At 40.2% G+C, this 20,200-nt stretch overlaps 1 protein-coding gene across 1 annotated transcript in view; it reads left to right on the top strand.

The window, feature by feature from the left end:
- ADGRA1 (adhesion G protein-coupled receptor A1) overlaps positions 1–20,200 on the top strand; it is a 495,656-nt gene that overhangs the window by 254,990 nt on the left and 220,466 nt on the right. Inside the window, exon 8 of the mRNA XM_075072712.1 lies at positions 15,442–15,606. Coding sequence (XP_074928813.1) covers positions 15,442–15,606 — 165 coding nt within the window. The remainder of the gene's footprint in view (positions 1–15,441; positions 15,607–20,200) is intronic.

The raw sequence follows: 20,200 nt of genomic DNA, 5'->3' as shown, positions 1-20,200 counted from the left end.
CAGGAACATAATTACAAAGTTAAGTGAGGAGTTACTGTACGAAAAATATATTAGTAAAAGTTTGGTCCTAAAATCACTTGACAGCATTTTCTAAGTTTTTATGTCATTTTCATGCACGCTGTATAGAATGGTTTTATTTATATTTGCTGCAGTTATATTGTGTATTACTGTAGTGCTTAGGGTCCCCAGCCATAAACTACCACTTTTGATAGGCATTGTACAACTCTAAACAAAAAGTCCCTCCCCTGGGGAGCTCACATAGTATCAGTACATAAATAAAACTACTCCTTCCAGCAGTTCTTACTACATATTGCCCTCCTGTGTGTGCAGCTCCCATTGAAATCCATTCCATTTCTGTGATTGCACTGAGGGCAGAATTTGACCCATAATGCTTAGCAGCTTATGGTTCTACTTGAAGAAAGAGGTGATGCTCCAAAAGCAACTTATTTAAACAGTTGTAGATTATTATTTTATTTAGTAGCTCCAGATTTTCAGATATTTGTAGACATGGATTTGTAACACAAATACCCTACTAAATCTTTCCATTTTATTAATTGACAACATGCAAGGATGGAATATCCAAATGCATATTTATGTCTCCTATGGTAAAATAGAATAAAATAAACACTTTTTTTGTGTTAATTATAGATTTTTGAAACTATATTCTGTCTTGTGATATTTTTCTTGGCAAAGGGCATTTCCTTATGGGATATTCAAAAGGGTGTTTTCAATTCTGCTGCTAGCTCACATTTACCATTTCTTGCCAACAATAATAGTATTTGATTTTGCTCATGTTGAACTTTCTGTCATTATTCCTGTATGTGTGTGTGTATATATATATATATGTCATATCCATACATGAAAATGTAACTGTAATACGGAAATAATTTCCTATCATCAGTGAACTAATGTAGGAGAAATTGACTTGTGTTTGTACCAAGTCAGTGCTAGTTTCTTAGGGCTGGACAGTTAGATTGGGGCCTAGCTCATGGTAAGAGGCAGCACAATAAAATGTGATCTCTGGAACAGCCCAGAAGGGAGACTGACTCACTTGAGCACCATCATTCTCCTGATCTCCTCACTTTTCTGGGGAGGGTGTCACAGTATTTAGTCACTGATACACTGACGTAACTAAAACTTACAGGTGTGTGTGGAGTCTAGGCTCCAGCTACTCCCTTCAACACTTCCCACCCACCTTTGGGGTGAGGGTGGGAAATGTAGTCTGCTTCCCATTTTCACAGGAAGCTATAATACAGTTCATTAGCACAAGGGAGTAAGGGAGATGACTGATACTCGTATTCCCTAATGCTTGAATGTGTAAGCGGGGGAATGGTCCCGCTATTGCGGGGAACTTTTCTGGCTGCTGTACTACCCCAGTGAAGTGGGCTAGCGAAAGCATCCGAGTCCTCGCTCCCCTTCCACTCTCCTGTCTGGCAGAGTCCTCGTAACCCCAAAAAGGCTGGGCCCAGAATTCCTGTGGGGCTGCTGTGGTCGCCTGGGACGGGGGCTAGGGTGTCCCCACTTTGGGGTATACTCTCTGCACTGGGCATCTTCCTGACCCACTTCATACAATTTAAAGCAAATTAAAAGTTGTTTAATTAACAATTAATTTAAAAAAAGAATAAGGAAAAATGGGAAAGGTTAAAGGAAAACACATCACCCTGCTCTGTGCAGGGAACATTACAAACAGTGGCTCTGGACATCAGGGCACTTCACAGTCTGTTTCTTGTAGGTCCCAGGTCTCCTTCTCAGGCCCTGGCTCTGCTGCAGGGATGCTGCGGGTTGGACACTTGCAATGGTGGTGAGCACACACCTCCGGGCTTTGGGTGGTGGGACCCTTCTTCCCAGTGTTAGCCCCAGTGCTGCCCAGAGGATTCAGGAGACCTGGGGCAAAGCAATTTTGGGGGCCCCTTCCATGAAAAAAAGTTGCAATACTATAGAATACTATATTCTTGAGGGGGCCCCTTTGGGGCCTGGGGCAAACTGCCCCACTTGCCCTCCCATCTGGGTGGCCCTGGTCAGCCCGCCGTTGGGTTAAGATCCCCCTCCCAGTCTGGCCTGCAAGGGCCCTTGGCTGGGGGTGTCTTTCTGTGCTAGGCCCTTTGCCCAAGGTTTCCCCTTGGCTGGCCCCAGTTGCTCATCACACCTGGCACCATGGCTGCAGCTCTGCTCCCAGCACAGGATCTGCTCTCCCTGGGCTGTCTCTGTCTCTGTGACTCTGCTCCCAACTCTGACCTGCTTCCTGAGCTGCTTTTCTGGCCCCTCTGGATCTGGCACAGCTCTGCTCCCCAGGTCAGCTTGGGCCTCTGCTTTCTCCTTATTAGCTCGGCCCCACTCTGTCTGACCCAGCAATTCCAGCTCACAAGGACGACGGGACCCCCCTGGTCTCCTGACTCCCTGATTAGCCTGCCCATCCTGTCAATCAGGCTCAGAGGCTGAGGCTGACCTGTAGCATTGGCCTCTCCCCAATCTTTTTAGTGCTGGGAGCTAACCAGCCAAAACACCCCCAATGAATGTTAATAAGGGGGCAACAGTCCCCTTACACATGCAAGGTGGGCCACAATCTGCCCCTTAGTTTGTAGAGAAAATAAATCCAGTGGTTTGTTATAGTAGCCACCCTTTTACTGATGACTTAGTTATTGAGGGTTTTTAGGATTTAAGGACTTTTTAAAAATTGGGATTTTAAATGAAACTGTGAAGACAATTTTAAGTAAAGGTGTAAAATAAAGAGCAGGATCGATATATAGACAGTGAAGACATTAACACTCTGATTTATGGTGTTGTCTCATTTTTGTCCCATTCTATTTGCTGTCCTTTGAGATTACACATATGGACTCCAATCCTGCAAACCCTTAGGTGCACAAGTAAAATTGACGGCTATTTGCATATGTAAAGTGATTTACATGTGTAAATATTTCAGGATTATAGCTTATGAAATGGCTTGGTAACACTTACATGTTAGATTTGATAACAGATTATGATAAATTATAGGAATTCTAGGAGACTACATGTTGTTCTACATATTACCAGCACTTTTCTAAAACTGTTCTTTTTGTTTTGTTTTCCATTAGCTGGGCAGATATTGTTATTTTTTACAAAAAAAAAAAATTCTCTTCCAGCTCAGGGCAGTTTTACTTCCAGGTAACAGCACCCTTTCTGCTAACAGAAGAGTTATGTACAGCAAACAACAACAATCTCCTCAAACTTGAATCCATTTTTTTACTTTATTGTTCTGAGGGGTTGCCAGTATGCAGGTACTGCAATTGTATATTAATATTTATCATTTTTAGATTTTCTGTTCAGAGAAAATATTGTAGCTGTCAAGAATCCATCAGCTCCTCTGTAGTGAGAGGTTTTTTCCCGCAAATAATTGCGCTATTTACCCAATAGACTCGAATGACTACTTTAGAGATTCTTTGTTCTATCCTGTAAATACTTATTTAGGCAGTGTTTAGAAGCACTTATTTCATTGAGGCTTTAATAGTTGCTGTAGGGCTATTATGGTTTGTGAGGCTCTTTTTGAAAACAGTGACTTGTGCAGTAGATTAAGAACCCATGAAAGTAGGTGTTAATGGGAAAACTAGCATGCCCTTAACTGAAGCTGAGATAGTAGGTGCTATTAGAAGACATACTATTCACATCATCTAAGTATTTGATCATGATGCTATGTAGATCCAAATGCCACCTGGAATTTATGCTGCTATGTCCCAGCCATGAACCATTGCAAATGATAGTTTTTTCATTTTAAAATGTGCTCAGTATAGAGCTATGAGCTGCCATAGACGTACATTGAGAGTATTTAGAATACATTACCAAAAGGAAATATGGCTAGGAATCTGAGTGTTTCATGCACATAGCTTTTCCTCATGCTTTCCTAGCAGAGTCCTCCATATGTTGTGATGAGCTGTCTTGGGCTGAGTGTTAATGATTAAGGAAACAGGAAACACCTGTTTGAGACAATGCAGAACAAAATCACCACTAATAAACCTTCAAGAGATGCAAGGGAAGGAGAAAAAAGGAGTGATATAAAATTCTGCAAAGTGCTAAAAGCATATTCCTTAAAGCACTTGTTCCTGGAGGAAAGTGATTAGATGTAAATCTCAGCTTTGATTTATTTTTTTAAAGTAAATTTATAATCCTTGTGGTTGCAGAGGAAAGTTCGAAAACAGGACCCACAACGACTCAAAAACCAGAAGGCAAATAAAAAGCTCAACACTTTTTACAAAATACATCATGATCTTAAAATCAATCTCATGTTTTTTTAGTATCTGACTCATTATTTATAAATTGTCGGGATTGACAATACTGCCGTTGGAAGAGGAATTTCATTGGGTGAGAGGAAGAGTTGCAAAAGCATGCTGACAAAATGAGAATGAGGCAAGGTGTGGCTGTTGGGAGAGAACACGCAGTAGGCATCAAGACATGCCAAGAGGTAGGCTGTCAGTTTCATGGCAATTTTGAGATCCAGAAGAAAGAATGACACGTTTGCAGAAATTCTGGTAGAAAGGCAGTGGGGAACTAGTGATTTCCAGATTCTCTGACCAGTTTTTGGCAAACTGCTAACCATACATTTCCTCTGGAAGAGATATGAGTGAACTTGTGGTGGTGCTGATATGATAGGAGTATTTTGAGAGTTGTGTTCTAGAGATAAATAGATTGCAAATCAGATGAATAATTAGATGAGGCTTTATAAGTGTAAAGTGATGACAGAGTCTGGGAGACTTAGGCCTGGTCTACACTACGTGTTTATACCGAATTTAGCAGCATTAAACCGATTTAACCCTGCACCCATCCACACAACGAAGCCCTTTATATCAATATAAAGGGCTCTTAAAACCGATTTCTGTACTCCTCCCCGACAAGGGGAGTAGCGCTGAAATCGGTATTGCCGTGTCGGATTAGGGTTAGTGTGACCGGCAATTCGATGGTATTGGCATCCGCTGCTATCCCCACAGTGCACCATTTGTGACGGCCTGGAATGCAATCTGTACTCAGATGCACTGGCCAGGTAACAGGAAAAGCCTCGGAACTTTTGAATTGCTATTTCTGCTTGCCCAACGTAGAGTGCTGATCAGCATGGGTGGCCATAGCCAGTCAGTCCAAATCCAAAAGACTCCAGCATGGACTGTGCGAGATACTGGATCTGATCGCAGAGGGGAGACAAATATGTTCAATTCAGAAGCTCCAGTTCCAAAGACAAAAATCCAAAGCAATTTGGAAAAAAATCTCAAGGCTGTGATAGACAGAGGCCAGCAGCAGGGATTCAACACAAGCTGTGTGATGGACCGTAACGGAAAGCCAAAAGAATCAAATGGATGCTTATGGAGGGAGGGAGGGGGACTGAGGAACTCAGAAACTACCCAACAGTTTTGCAGTCAATCCAAAAAGCATTTGCAGTCTTGGCTGAGCTCCCAAATGCCTGCAAGGGTCAAAAACGACGGACTGTCCTCCAGTGGTCATGGGAATTATGTCGTCAATGTACCCCTCTCACCCTCAAGAAAAGGGAAAAAATCGTTTCTTGCCTCTTTCAGTGTCCACCGTATGTGCTCCCTGGATGCTGCTGGTTCGTGGTGGGTGCTCGCAGCTGCTAATACCCAGCCAGCTCCTCTCCCCTCCACTCCCCACGTGGCCGCCGGGTCACGTCCCAAATCATGCCTTAGCCGTCCGTCCTCCTCCGTGCAAGTGTCCTGGCTGCCTCGGTGAGGTTGGCCGGGGCGCCTGGGCAAAAATGGAATGACTCCCGTCATTCCCTTCTTTAAGCTTTGTGTCCTGGAGACTCAGTCCTGGCCAATGGTGCAATAGGGCTGGTAACCGTCCTCATCATAGCAGCTGGAGGTGAGCTCATCTCCTGCCCCCACCCTTCATGTCTAAATGGAGATTCGCTATTAATAGCGGAGGCCGTGCGTCTCCTCCCCACTAACCTGTTTAATGAAGTAATGGAGATGCCTGCCTTGGATATTGCAGCTGGAGGCATGGCCTCTCCCTATTTTAATCCATAACAAGTCAGTGTTTTTTATTCGTGCATTCTTTATTACTCATCACACAAATGGGGGTAATCTGCCATGGTTAGCCCAGGAGGGGTGTGGGAGGGGGAAGCCAACTGGTGAGTTGTTGCAGGTGCAACCCTAGAATGGCTGCAGCTCATCATTCTGCCAGTTCTGGGGCTGGACCCGGAGCAGCTGTCTCTCTGGTCTCTATAGACTTTGCCCCATATTCTAGGCTGGAGTGACTCTATTTTTAGACAAAACATAAAGAAGGGAATGACCCAGGGAGTCATTCCCATTTTTGTCCATGCGCCCCCGGCCAACCTCAGCGAGGCCAGCCAGGAGCACCCATAACAGCAGCAGATGGTACAATATGACTGATAACCGTTATCGCCAATTTCCAAAGCAGCAGACGATGCAATAGGGCTGGTAATTGTCTCTGCTACCTTACAAAAGCAAATGAATGGTGCTGTGTAGCACTGCAGTACTGCGTCTGTTAGCAGCATCCAGTACACATACGATGACAGTGAAAAAAAGCTAAACGGGCTCCATGGTTACCATGCTATGGCATCTGCCAGGGCAATCCAGAGAAAAAGGACGCAAAATGATTGTCTGCCGTTGCTTTCACAGAGGAAGGATTGAGCGATGACATTTACCCAGAATTACCCGCGACACTGTTTTTGCTCCATCATGCATTGTGATCTCAACCCAGAATTCCAATGGGCGGGGGAGACTGCGGGAACTATGGGATAGCTACCCACAGTCCAACGCTCCAGAAATCGACGCTAGCCTCGGTGCATGGACGCACACCGCCGAATTAATGTGCTTAGTGTGGCCGCGTGCACTCTACTTTATACAATCTGTTTTAAAAAACCAGTTTATGTAAAGTCGGAATAATCCTGTAGTGTAGACATACCCCTTATCTAGGCAAGACAAAAAGACAACAGTTGTGAGGATAAGAGAGACCAAGAAATCTGATTCATCCTATAGATTTTTTTAGAAGGACTTTATGTACTGCTGTCAGTGACCTCTTGTTGATGAATGAGCAACTAAAGGGCATATTGAGAGGCAAGTGGTAATCAGCAGAAATTGTATAGTGCTGATATTTTATTTGTGCATCATTTGAGCAGCAATCTTGGGTTCTATTTGATGCTTAATTGCTGAACAGCTAGGTAAAGTGACATAGCAAAGCAGAAACCCGTTTAACGTGTAAATCAATGCTCCTCTACTGTTTTGAGGTTACCTTAAACTTCAGACTGTGCAACAAAGGATACTGAAAGCACGAAAAGTCCATATTGCTAAAACTTTTAGAAAAGAATCCCATCTCAGACAGTATTTTTAGATTGTAAACAATATTGTTAAAAAATCAGTGCCGTTTTTTTGGAAGGACACAGACTTAAGGCTTAATTATCTGAAAAGAACAAGAGGGTTTTCACATTAATTAATCGGAAGAGTAATGTTAGGATTTTTCTGAAATAATCTGAATTGATTAAATAAAAGCCAGTGACAAGGGAGACGATTTACCGTTTGTAACTTATTAAAGACGTGGGAATAGTTTAAAATAAATTTGTTTACTAAATGTACAAATCCTGTAGAAAACAATAGGGGCAGATATGGTACATTCTACTTGTTTGATGGAATAAAGGCAACTGAAAAAATTTGTCTTGTGATATACTATCTGACTGCTTAATTTTGAGAATACTGAAATATTGTAGAGATAAGAACATTAATCAAAACAAGTACTGTTAACTGTAAAGTTTTGGCTGAAAGTCATAAAAAAAAAATAAATTCATGTTTCCTAAAGAAAATAGGTACTGTTAGCTATCTTAGGGCCCACTCATCTCCCTATGAGATGTGCTTAGAGGGAACTCTGCACAATTGAATCTTCCAGCATGGAATGGTGGAAGGGCCAGCTTCAAAAGGCTGAGTTCTTGCCTAATTGGAAGAATTACATTTTTATTCACTTCCCCCTAAAGATTTCCTGGGAAACCCACTTAACTTTTAAAAGTTCATGTTGTTTAAAAAAATAATCATTTGAGGCTCAGGGTTTCCATTAGTCAGGATGCCTCTCTAGAGACGTTACATACAGTCCCACAATAACACATAACCATTTGCATTTTTAATACAGTGAATTAATTCAGTAGGGTTTAACTTAATTCAATAAGGTCTGTCTGGGCTATTGTCATATCTGTCACATACATCTATCTTGCCAGGTATTTAACCAGCTGCCACAGGGCCCCTCTCTGTCTCTCTAGCTGAGCCTGTCAGGCCTCATTGAGAACATCCTGAGCAGCCCTTGGCAACTCATGACCCTGGCAGGAATCAAGACACTTTTTGACTGTTTATAGCCATTTGATCTGGCAACTCCCCACTTTGGCAAAATAAGATGTATAACATGTTGGAGACAGGACTTTTGAAGTCAACAGTTTGCCCCATTGTCTTTCAAGTGTCTACCTAGATGTTCTTATCTGAGAAGTCATAGTATTCCCTGTTTGTTATTCCCATAGCCTTCTCTTGCTTAATCAATGCATTCACAAAGGCAAGTCTTCTGACCCCAGTAACCCTCACTGACCAGGTTTCATACAGTATTCATAAATTGTTACATTTCAATATTCATAAGTACAAGTGATTAGATAGCAGCCCCACTTCAGCCACGCTGCTGTACAAGCATTTGAACTACAAACATGAGAGAGAAATAATTTCAAATTAAGAAATTAGTTAATGTAGTGAACTGAGCATTACCTTTTTCTGGCTAGTCCCAAAGGCCTGTAATCAAATAATCAAGAATCATCAAAAAGAGGTTAACACTTCTCATGAATCATCTGGGAAATGTTTTTACTTAAAAAGCTTTTTATGCAATTTTGACTCTGTTGGACTGATTGTTACAATGATATTTTTGCCTGATAAGCTCTGCTAGTACACAAGAACTATGCAAATGGGATAAAACTTTCTTTGGATATTTCTTTGGACAATATTCCAGTCTAGAATACTACTTCTCTGAGAGCAAATGGAAGATGTACAGCAGGTCTAACTGCATTGTACCAAACGATTGCTGTGGCAATCGAGTGGATTCCAAGATAGCTGGGTAATCTGCAGGGTAGCGCGGTTCTCTTAGTACATGAACCAAAGATGAGCAAGTTAGGCACTATTTAAATCACAGTGAAACTTAATGTTTAATATATTAAATATTTTGAGTGTCTGGTTTTTCAACACATAGATTGAATTAAATGATTAGTTATGTGTTTTATATATTTGATCAGAAGAAATAGAAAATTCAGTGTATTGAATTTGCTGACTTTGACAAATTGATTACACCTGGAATATATTTGCTAGACCTCTTCTGTGTTGCATAAAGACTCTGAATGAGTATCTTCCCTTTTTCTTGCTGCTGCCTGACACAAATTTTCTTTAAAAATCCATCAGTTCTCTAAAGATATTTATTTCATGGGCAATTCTGACAATTTGTCAGAGAGATCAGGCTAGCAATATGTTCGTTTTAAATGCCCAGACTTGCACATTCTCTCTTGATTTTCCATGCTTTAACCTTTTATCCTCTGTGAAAGTCCGCGTTCTAAGCAGCAGCAGGCTCCAGGGATCATGATTTTTTAAATTTTTTGTTAGTATTAATAATGTATGGAGGCTTGGATTAGATACAGGCTATGCAGGCTTTTTGCCTAAATTGTGGAAAACAATTCTCTGCGTCTGTCTGCCTGAAGAAGAGTTAAGTTTAACAAAAGTTAAACTGTTCATGTTCCAATAATTTATTTTTGTTTCTCCCCTGTACAGAGATTGGTTCTTCCAGCGTTATACATGAAATTAGATCAGATTCTAAAACCTTTCTGAAGGAAAGATTATCAAAATAGGCTGCTGTAGCCTTCCCATGGTTATTTTTTCTGACATGTAAATGACTATCAGAATGTAAGATAAATGTTGCTAAGGTATTACTTGGGTACAAGAAGTGAGTAACTCATAACTCTACATAACATGACCTAATTCTGATCTGCCTAATTAGTTATGCATAGCTCTAACAAAGAAAACCTATGCTTCAAATGAAAATCTTTTGCCATGGGTTAACTGATTAAATGGGTATTCTTTCTGCCTGTATTAAGCTTCCTCACTTAGCAATGACCAACGCTGCAGGCTGTTGTAGAGTATTATAATAACTTTTCATGGAATAGTTTCAGTTGTATATAGTGGTTAATTTTCCAGCATGTCAATCATTACATTTGAGAGAGGACTCCTATCACGCATAAGTTCTCCCAGCACAAAAAGGAGAATATATGTATATCCTTGTGATGGGGTTTGCAGACCCCTCACTAAGGGTATGGCTACACTTGAAACTTCAAAGTGCTGCCGCGGCAGCGCTTTAAAGTGTGAGTGTGGTCGCAGTGCCAGCGCTGGGAGAGAGCTCTCCCAGCGCTGCACGTAAACCACATCCTCTACGGGTGTGGCTTGTAGCACTGGGAGCCATGCTCCCAGCGCTGCGGCACTGATTACACTGAGGCTTTACAGCGCTGTATCTTGCAGCGCTCAGGGGGGTGTTTTTTCAGCACGAAAGTTGCAGCGCTGTAAAGTGCCAGTGTAGCCATAGCCTAAGACTAAAGGGGCGATGGAGCAGTACTGGGCCAGAAGGCCCTTCCCCTCAGCAGCTGAAGAGCATGCTCCAAATAGGGGACCTGTTAGAAATAGGACTCCGGCAAACAAGCTGTGGGGAGAGTGAAAGAGAGGCTATATACAGGGGGGAAGACAGTTAATACCTTCTAGGAAAGAGGAATACACAGGGAAAGGAGTGTGGTTAAGGCCCAACCAGTCAGCCAGTGACCTGACCTCTTTTTCTCGCCCCTTTTCCCTGACAAGGAGGAAATCATTGAACACTGCGAAGCGAGCTGGGAAACCCCAACTGCCTATCTGATTCACTGAGACTGCCTGAACAACCTTTTGTGAGGAGGCAAGCAGAGGGCTGTGACCATTCCCCAAACAAAGAGAGACCTGGTGTGGAGGGAGGTTGGAAGTGGCCCAGATGAGGCTGGTCTGGGGTATCAGCCAGTGGGAACAGACACATCTCTTGGCTGGGACCATGTGGCTCTGGGCTGGGACCATGTGGAGAGGGATCACCCAGGTCTCCTTACCCTTCCCTCTGTCCCTAGTCCAACATAGAGAAGGACAGACTGTAACTTGGCTGCCAGACCCTGAGATTGCCTGACAACAGGGCTGGCTGTAGGTATTTTGCCGCCCCAAGCATGGCAGGCAGGCTGCCTTCAGCAGCTTGCCTGCGGGAGGTCCCCGGTCCCACGGATTTGATGGCACACCTGCGGGTGGTCCGCCAAAGCCATGGGACCAGCGGACCCTCCACAGACAAGCCGCCGAAGGAAACCTGCCTGCCGCCCTCGCGGTGACCGGCAGAGCGCCCTCCATGGCTTGCCACCCCAGGCACGCGCATGGCGTGCTGGTGCCTGGAGCCACCCCTGCCTGACAAGACCCCCAGTCCCTCCAGACTTTGGAGATGGTTATGTCACAGCATGCCCACTGCGCAAGCTGGCCTCTGAGTAAACCCCACTACAATCTCTTCCTTGCTTTCAAGGTTCTGTGTTATAATATAAGGTGCATGATAAATTGACAGGGAAATCCTAAATGAACAAAATTTGTGCTACTCGGCCCTTTGACCTCTTTGGGCAGCTCTCCAATCAGAACACTTCAGTTCCAAATTGCAGTAATCTCCTCTTGTGAACACCTAGACTTTCCTCCACTGTACCTCTTGCCAAGTCACAAGCTTCTACTGGAAATGGCAACTACTGCACCTCTCAAGAAGAGAGAGAAAAACCATTCCAGCTTTAGGAAAGGCATGATGCCCGCTGCAGTGGGCTCTTTCTATCCTCTGCTTCACCTCTTGGAAACCTCACTACTGCCACGAGGTCTGCTGAGTGAACTCGTGGGAACAATCCTCAGCCTTTGTGGGATAAACCAGGTGTCTGAAGTAGAGATGGCAGCCAGAGGCACAACTAAATGTATCTCTTGTGAACAGGAGGGATCAGGAGCCTCCATCCTCCTCCTGTCTTGATTCCACTCTGATCAAGCTCCCTAAATTCAGCATTCTTCTAGGCTCATGTGGAGACTGCGAGTTTCTACCCCTTGCCAAGACTCACCACCATCCTCAAGGAAGCTCAAGAGCAGCCTGTTGTTAGGAGCCAAAAAACACTATTATTATTATTGGAACCTTTGAGAAGGCTACTGTAATAATGCCAAGACACAGCATAAGCAGTGTACCTCCTGGAAAGATTTACAAAGGAGTTTAAAATTCTATACAGACCCATGCTTTCTTTAAAGTCTTCCAGAAACCTGAAGTTGCCAAGGATTATAGGTGAAAAAATGTTTAAGGCATCAAGTTGAGTGGCAGGACAATTTACACATTTCTCTTTTTAAGAATGTAAAAGGTTTCTCTACTTGACCAGTCCCCAAAAAGCCTCCAGGGGGGAATAAAATCAGTTAATCATTTGTCATATCCAGATGGTAAGAAAATGAACAATTTCACCGCTGGGCTCACTACCCAAAATGTTCCTAGAGGAATATAAATTAATTCTTAATTTGCCATGACCAGATGGTAATTCGTACCCTAGTCATTATGCAGGGTCTTCTGCATTGCTTAACACTGGATCTGGCCTTTTATTTTGTCCACCATTAGTCAAGGCTCATAGAAAGCTAAATGAATCTGAATGTCAGCTTCCTCATATGATCTCAGAGAACGCTGATCTCTTGTACTTCTAACATAAGGGCTAATGTTACGCTAGTAAATATTTGCCTGTTGAGCTGTGTGAAAATTAAGTTAACTTAATTAGCAAATGAAAACTACATTTAATAGTAGTTAAGATTATGGCAGAACTTCATGCAATCAGAACTTTAAATGAATGCAAATAAGAAGTTAAGGGGAAAGACATGTACATTCCTTTACAGCTTCATATTTCCCACAAGCTGTTAATAATGCAGTCTGGTACCCCCATAAAGCTTTCACATCTGTATCCAGCAGATACCCAAAAAGCAACTGCATCAAACTTGTACTCAAATGCAAAACCTTAACAGTTATCTTATATGCTTTTTTATCAAGTATATCAATAGATTAGTTCATCTGACTGCTCCATATTTCACGCATTTCAGAAGTTATTCTGCCTCAATGCCACTGTGAAGTCATTTTTTTTTCAAAAAACGTTTTATTGAAAAACAGTTTCAATGGAAATTTTTCAACTAGCTAGAAGTTTTTGTCCCCAGCTGACTGTGAAGGTGATGTGAAAGTATCTGTGGTCTGAAAGAGTAAATTTAATTTAGGAATCATTATCAACTGGTTAATGGTATTGAAGTGACTAGCTGAGGAGGTCATCCTCCATTGTTTATGGAGAAAAAAATGGGAATATAAATTGCTGAGTGAATCAATCAATTATAGTCCATTTTGATATAGATGAAAGCATCAGTTCAGCTAGTTTGCATGTGAGGAAATTGGACACCTTCATGCAGCTAATGTGTTGTTTAATTTATTCATCATGATTTAAGTTGAAAGAATAGAAATTTGTCAAGAAGTTTAAGATGACAAAATGCAATAACTCTGGTATAATTCTTTTTACTACACATTGCCTTTAAAATTTGTCAGACTCATTACAGATAGCTTGAAGGACCTCCAAACACCTGCAGATAAGGTTTTATTTTAACTACCTCAGATTTTGTTTTGATATCAGTTTGACAGTTACTGAACTATGTGATATTGTTTTATCATGCACATTTATCACCTTGCCTGCATTCTGCCTATAATCCATTTCTTCCAGAACAGCTAACATTCCAAGTCACTGAGCAGATCTGAACAGCTTCCATTTCTGTAAAAAAAATAAAAATGTTCAGGGAGATGTTGCCTTTCCCACCCTCCCAACTCCTTTTGAAATCTAATATTTTTTCCTAGAAATGCACTTCCTTGAGGATCAGAATGAGCAATATTCAGTTCTGGATCAGTGACAGATTTACGGTCTAATATTTTGCAATTTGTTTATTAGAAAGCAAGCTTTTTTCAATGGTGTAAATTTTTCATGGTAGATCATGACACTTTACACCTTTAAATATCAACTTGAATTATGTATATAAAAGTGTTTAGGTATCTTTTAAAGGTGTCTCATTGTTTGTTAGTGATTACAGTTAACAAGGCACCTCCCAGAAATTCTGAAAGGGATGAGCCATGACACAAGAATCTCCCAGTCTAAGGACAGATACACAAGTTAGAGGAAGGGGAGCAATGTTTGTTTGTTTCCAAGTAGATTTGTTGTAGGTAGGACTCAAACGAAGAATATTTGCTGTATGTAGCACAGCAGAAGCGCATCTTTAATAAGGACTTAAATGTTGAATTTGCTTCCAGAAATTCAATAGTTAGAATTTTTTGTTTATAAGATCTATGGAATTGCACTCATTGGGTGAAATCCTGGTCCTGTTGAAGTCAATGGTAAAATTTCCTTTGACTTCAGTGTGGTAAAGGGTTCCCTCATTATACTAAGGGAAGCAGGGCTGACATGTTGAAGTCTATGAAAAATAGTATTAATAAAATTTAGAAATAGATCTAAAATAATTGCCCAAACCTTGTAGAATATTTGGCATACAGAGTCAACATGTTAGTACGGTGTGGTACTTCACAGAAATTTCAGTATTAGGGACTTGATAGTAGCCCCTATATTTAGGTTTCTTAACACTCCATTCTAAGGATTTGTGAGCGGGGGGGGGTGTTTGTTTGTTTTTGTTTTTGTTTTATTTTTTTGGACAAGTAGTAACATCTCCACTGTTAGCAGAAACAGCAACAATGAGAACCCCCTGGCTATACAAATGTATTTTCTTTGTTCCTCGAAATGCCATTCAGATGTCCCTGAGTTGCACAATACTAAAACAATTATCATTTTCATCTTCTTGCTTGCATTACTCGGAAACTGTTGACAGTTTGCTAAAATCACTGAAAATTGTAAAGATCCAGGCCCATGCAGATGCTGCAGCAGTACAAGACACTTGCCTGAGAATGCCTTGGAGTTGCTAAAACATCTGTGGGGTGGAGGACAGGATCACATTATGACCAAATTAAGGTTGCAGTGGCAACTGTAAATCTGGTATTTTCTAACTTTCCGTTGTTTGACTTTGCAGTGTAAATAACATTCTTTTCATGTAGTTTTTTGTATGTAACTGATACTTATTTGGGATGACCTGTACAAATATCTGTGGCTTTGTCTCTCATGGTCAGAACAGCTAATCCAAATTTATGTTGATGAAAACTTCATACCAAATCACCATGTTTCTCTGTCTGTCGCAATACACACACGAATGGTTTTGTATTTTCGTAGTAAATCCCTAAAAGAGAATTCATATTTTTCAAGTAACAAATGTCTACCTATGCATAGATTAGCTGTGGTCAATAATTTGTATTTTATTTTTTTATATATACATATAGTGAGCTTATCTTGTCCAACATTGACATTGATGCAACTGGAGATTGGGAGTGTCTGATCAACAACTCCTATGGAACCAGTACTAAGCACGTAGAAATTGTGGTATTAGAAACAGCAGCACCCTACTGCCCTGAGGAAAGAATAATTAATAATAAAGGAGATTTCAGGTATGATTTTGTCTGTTTAAAATATACAAACATGAAGAAAGCAAAGGCCTTTGTCCTCTATAAAAGGGATCTATACGTTTATTCTGGCCACATTACTTACAACAGGTTCTCAAACATTTTCTCAGCATGGACCTCATATTAATGCAAGAAATTGACTTGTGGACTATTTTCCCTCTCATCCGTGGTTTATATAAATATCCTATGACAACAAGTGCTCATGTGGAAAAGGAACATTAGGAAAGTATCTCACTTAGTTTTTGCTGTGTTTTTAATGTGCTTTAATAGGACGAAGAACCAACACCCTTTGACTAGCCAGATTTCTGAGGACCACCGGCAAGTGCTTCGTGGTCTATAGAATGCATTATGAGAAACTCTATTATAATGCTTGCAGTATAGTATGGGTTCTCAACCTGAGGTCATGGAAGGTTTAGCAGGGTTGTGACTGCCTTTCTTTTCATTATGGCTAAAGGGAGGAGGCTCTGAAAACTTCTGGGACTCCTTTCTCTGTTGTAACACAGAAACATAGTAAAGAATAAGTCAGTAACCACTGCACTAAAACATTAAAGGATATGATTTTCAATACACTTCTGAATAATCCATTTGAGTTCAAGTTGTTTTGTTCAGGTGCTATTAGGAGCAATAAATAGCATTACAACTGTTACGGAATACTCCACTGGAGATACTAAAAATGTAAAGCGAAAATTGTTCAGATAAACAAAGAGATTGCTTGAGATGACTTTTTATGAATATAGTCTTCAAGTTATGAAAATACCTAGTAATGTATAGTAAAATTTGAAAAAATAGTAATAGAATACTTAACCCTGCCTTCTGAAAAACTTGTTCTTTTAAATAAATATGAGTATTACCCACAAATTGTATTTAGAAAGAGATTAAATATATTAGCTGCATTTGGGTAGACTTTTCCCCTAAAATTACATATTAATCCTATAGTCTGCACTAAGTGGTGACCAAATGTAACTTATGATTTATCTCCAGCTTAATCACATGATATGTTTTTAAAAGTTCTTAACTCCCAAAGTGGAGAAGAACCAGACACTTCATGAAATCAACTAGGGATTCCACTATATTGCTAGAGATTTTCAGTGGGAGAAGTTGAAATATGGTGGTGATGAGTATAAAACTCTAAGATAAGTTATTTTAACCTGTCCTGCAGTAACACCAGTGTGTAACCATCCCCAAAGAGCAAGAAGGTAACTTGTTGCCAGGTTGATTATAATAACAGTTGATGTTGCATAATTAATTAAAAGAAAAGTAAGATGGGCAGGGACTTTTCCCTGTGGGAGCTAAGCGCTCTATGTACAAGCTTCCAACTGGACTAAATGTCTTCTCCTTTAATTTATCCTTAAACTGTGAGAATGACTGACTCATTTTTCTTGGGACTTTGCTTCTAGCTTTCACTTATGGTACAAGATAGATAGAGTTGGCGGGGGAGGGGGAGAAGGAAAACTTACTGCCACCAAAGATTGTTTTCACAATTCTACAAAAAACAAAAACAAAAAAAACCTACCCCAAAACATATTATTTCCTCACCACAAATTTCAAGGAAAATATTGAAATTAATACAAGACACATAGCTAAATCCCTTTGATTCCTTTAAAAGTCTCAACCAGAGCTTGTTGGGTTTATTTGTTACTGGCAAAACTACCTTTCTATCTAGCCCCATAAGAGTGAATTTTGGGTGCTTTTTAATGAACCATTTTTTAAGTAGATTATATAAAATAGTACTGAGTGCCACACAATGCAGCTTTCAAATGGCAACTTTAAGAAGCCCATTATACACTTACCAGTAAATGTCATCCTTTTATTTATAAATAAAAGATGTATAAATTCCTACATAGTGTCTCAAACTAACTCCAAGGGCATTTTGCCTTTTTATATAAATGAAAGGAACAGGAATGCATGTTTCTCTCCTTATTGATCATCTTTCAGAAAGTCCAGACAAATTTAGTTTTGAAGCATAGATCAAAAGTATCTGGAATCCATGGATTCTTTTGGCATTTGAAGGGAATTAATGTAAAATTATAGAGAAATTCTTTTGAGCAAACTTAGCATTAACACATGAAGCGTGTGTCAGTGGTTTCTCCTCTGAGATGTAGCTAACACGCCAGTAATTTTTAATGGAAAACTCTTTGAGATTTTGATATCATAGCAAATATGTAAGTAGAAAGACATCATCCACAAAAGCAAAACTAAAAAGAACTGCCTCTTTATTGGGCAGAGAAGCAATAAATGCGGTGGAAGGTTGGTCCTTTTAGTTGGCAGGCCCAGGTGGTATTTATAATTGCAATAAGAATATTATGCATTGTGAATCAGAGTGAACTGATCCTATGAACTGCATAATATTCTGTGTGATGCTGTACTTTGCTTTCCACTTACTCTAAGTCTGTTCTTTAGAGCTAAAGGTAAAAGCTTTAAGTTGCATTATTCCTAATCCTAAAGGGTTAGATTCTGACAGCCTTGCTTACATTAGGTACTTACTTTTCTGAGGACCCTCATTGATTTTATGTTTGAGGTAAGAATTGGGCTTTTAGCTAATACAGTACACTACCTTTCACTAAAGGTAACATTCAGTTCAAATGCAAGGAGGAAAATGTGGTATTTTCTTTTTCTTTTTTTTTCCAAACTCTGTTTATGTTTCATTTTGAATCCAATGTTTTTGCTCCATTTGATGAATTATTTCATTGGTTAGTTAGCTGTGGAAAAGGAAGATAATTTTTCTTCTTGGCTTAGCTTTCTTTGGAATTGAAAAAATGTAGATGGCTCAGAACCTATCAGCGTATTATGTACTAGTGTTCAAATCAACCTTCAGAGCAAAAGTAAAAAGGGTTAATTTACATGTTTAATCTAAACAATAATCGAGGTGTGCTACATGCGTCACTGGCAAGCTGAGTACTTGTATGACTGCTTAGGTCTAAACATTACACCTGTATAATTTAAACTGAGGATTTGTCTACATCGCATGACATCTCCCAGCCTGAATCTCCCAGCCTGTTCAACACACCCAGGAGTTTAAAGAACAGCTAGCCAAAAACATAAAAGGTAATAAAATGTTTTTAAATACATCAGAAGCAGGAAGCCTACTAAACAACCAATGGGACCCCTGGACAATCAAGATACAAAAGGAGCACTTAAAGACAATAAAGTATTTGCGGAGAAACTAAATGAAATCTTTGCTTCAGTCTTCATGGCTGAGCATGTTAGGGAGATTCCCAAACCTGAGCCAGCTTTTGTAGGTGACAAATCAGAGGAATTGTCACAAATTGAGGTGTCAGTAGAGGAGGTTTTAGAATAATTGATAAACTTAACAGTAACAAGTAACCGGACCAGATGGCATTCACCCAAGAGTTCTGAAAGAACTCAAATGTGAAATTGCAGAACTACTAACTATAGTTTGTAACCTGTCCTTTAAATCAGCTCCTGTACCCAATGACTGGAAGTTAGCTAATGTAACACCAATATTTTAAAAGGGCTCTAGAGGTGATCCCAGCAATTACAGACTAGTAAGTCTAACGTCAGTACCGGGCAAATTAGTTGAGACAATCATAAAGAATAAAATTGTCAGACACGTAGAAGAATATCAATTGTTGGGCAAAAGTCAACATGGTTTCTGTAAAGGGAAATCATGTCTTACTAATCTATTACAAAACATGTTTCTGTGAAAGGGGAGGAATCAATGTCTTACTTGATTCCCAATCCTATTGAGAGGTCTTTCACCAGGTCTATATGTTACAAACAGTTGTCATGATAAGGGGCAAGGTTCTCTCATGGATTGGTAACTGGCTGAAAGGAAACAAAGGGTAGGAATAAATGGTCAGTTTTCAGAATGGAGAGAGGTAAATAGTGGTGTCTCCCCGGGGGTCTGTATGGGGATCAGTACTGTTCAACATATTCATAAATGATGTGGAAAAAGGGGTAAAAAGTGAGGTGACAAAATTTGCAGATGATACTAAACTGCTCGAGATAGTTAAGACCAAAGCAGACTGTGAAGAACTTCAAAAAGATCTCACAAAACTAAGTGATTGGGCAACAAAATAGCAAATGAAATTTAATGTGGATAAATGTAAAGTAATGCACATTGGGAAAAATAACACCAACTATACATAGAATATGATGGGGGCTAATTTAGCTACAACTAATCAGAAAAAAAGATCTTGGAGTCATTGTGGATAGTTCTCTGAAGATGTCCACACAGTGTGCAGCGGCAGTCAAAAAAGCAACAGAATGTTAGGAATCATTAAAAAGGGGATAGAGAATAAGAAGGAGAATATATTATTGCCCTTATATAAATTGATGATATGCCCACATCTTGAATACTGCATACAGATATGGTCGTCTCATCTCAAAAAAGATATACTGGCATTAGAAAAGGTTTAGAGAAGGGCAACTAAAATGATTAGGGGTTTGGAACGTGTCCCATATGAGGAGAGATTAAAGAGGTAGGACTTTTCAGCTTGGAAAAGAGGAGACTAAGGGAGACATGATAGAGGTATATAAAATCATGAGTGGTGTGGAGAAAGTGAATAAAGAAAAGTTTTTTTCTTGTTCCCATAATATAAGAACTGGAGGCCACAGA

Source organism: Chelonoidis abingdonii, chromosome 15 (genome assembly GCF_003597395.2).
Source record: "Chelonoidis abingdonii isolate Lonesome George chromosome 15, CheloAbing_2.0, whole genome shotgun sequence".
Lineage (NCBI taxonomy): Eukaryota > Metazoa > Chordata > Testudines > Testudinidae > Chelonoidis > Chelonoidis abingdonii.
Note: the sequence above shows the minus strand (reverse complement) of the source record. Positions and strands in the feature narration are given on the sequence as shown.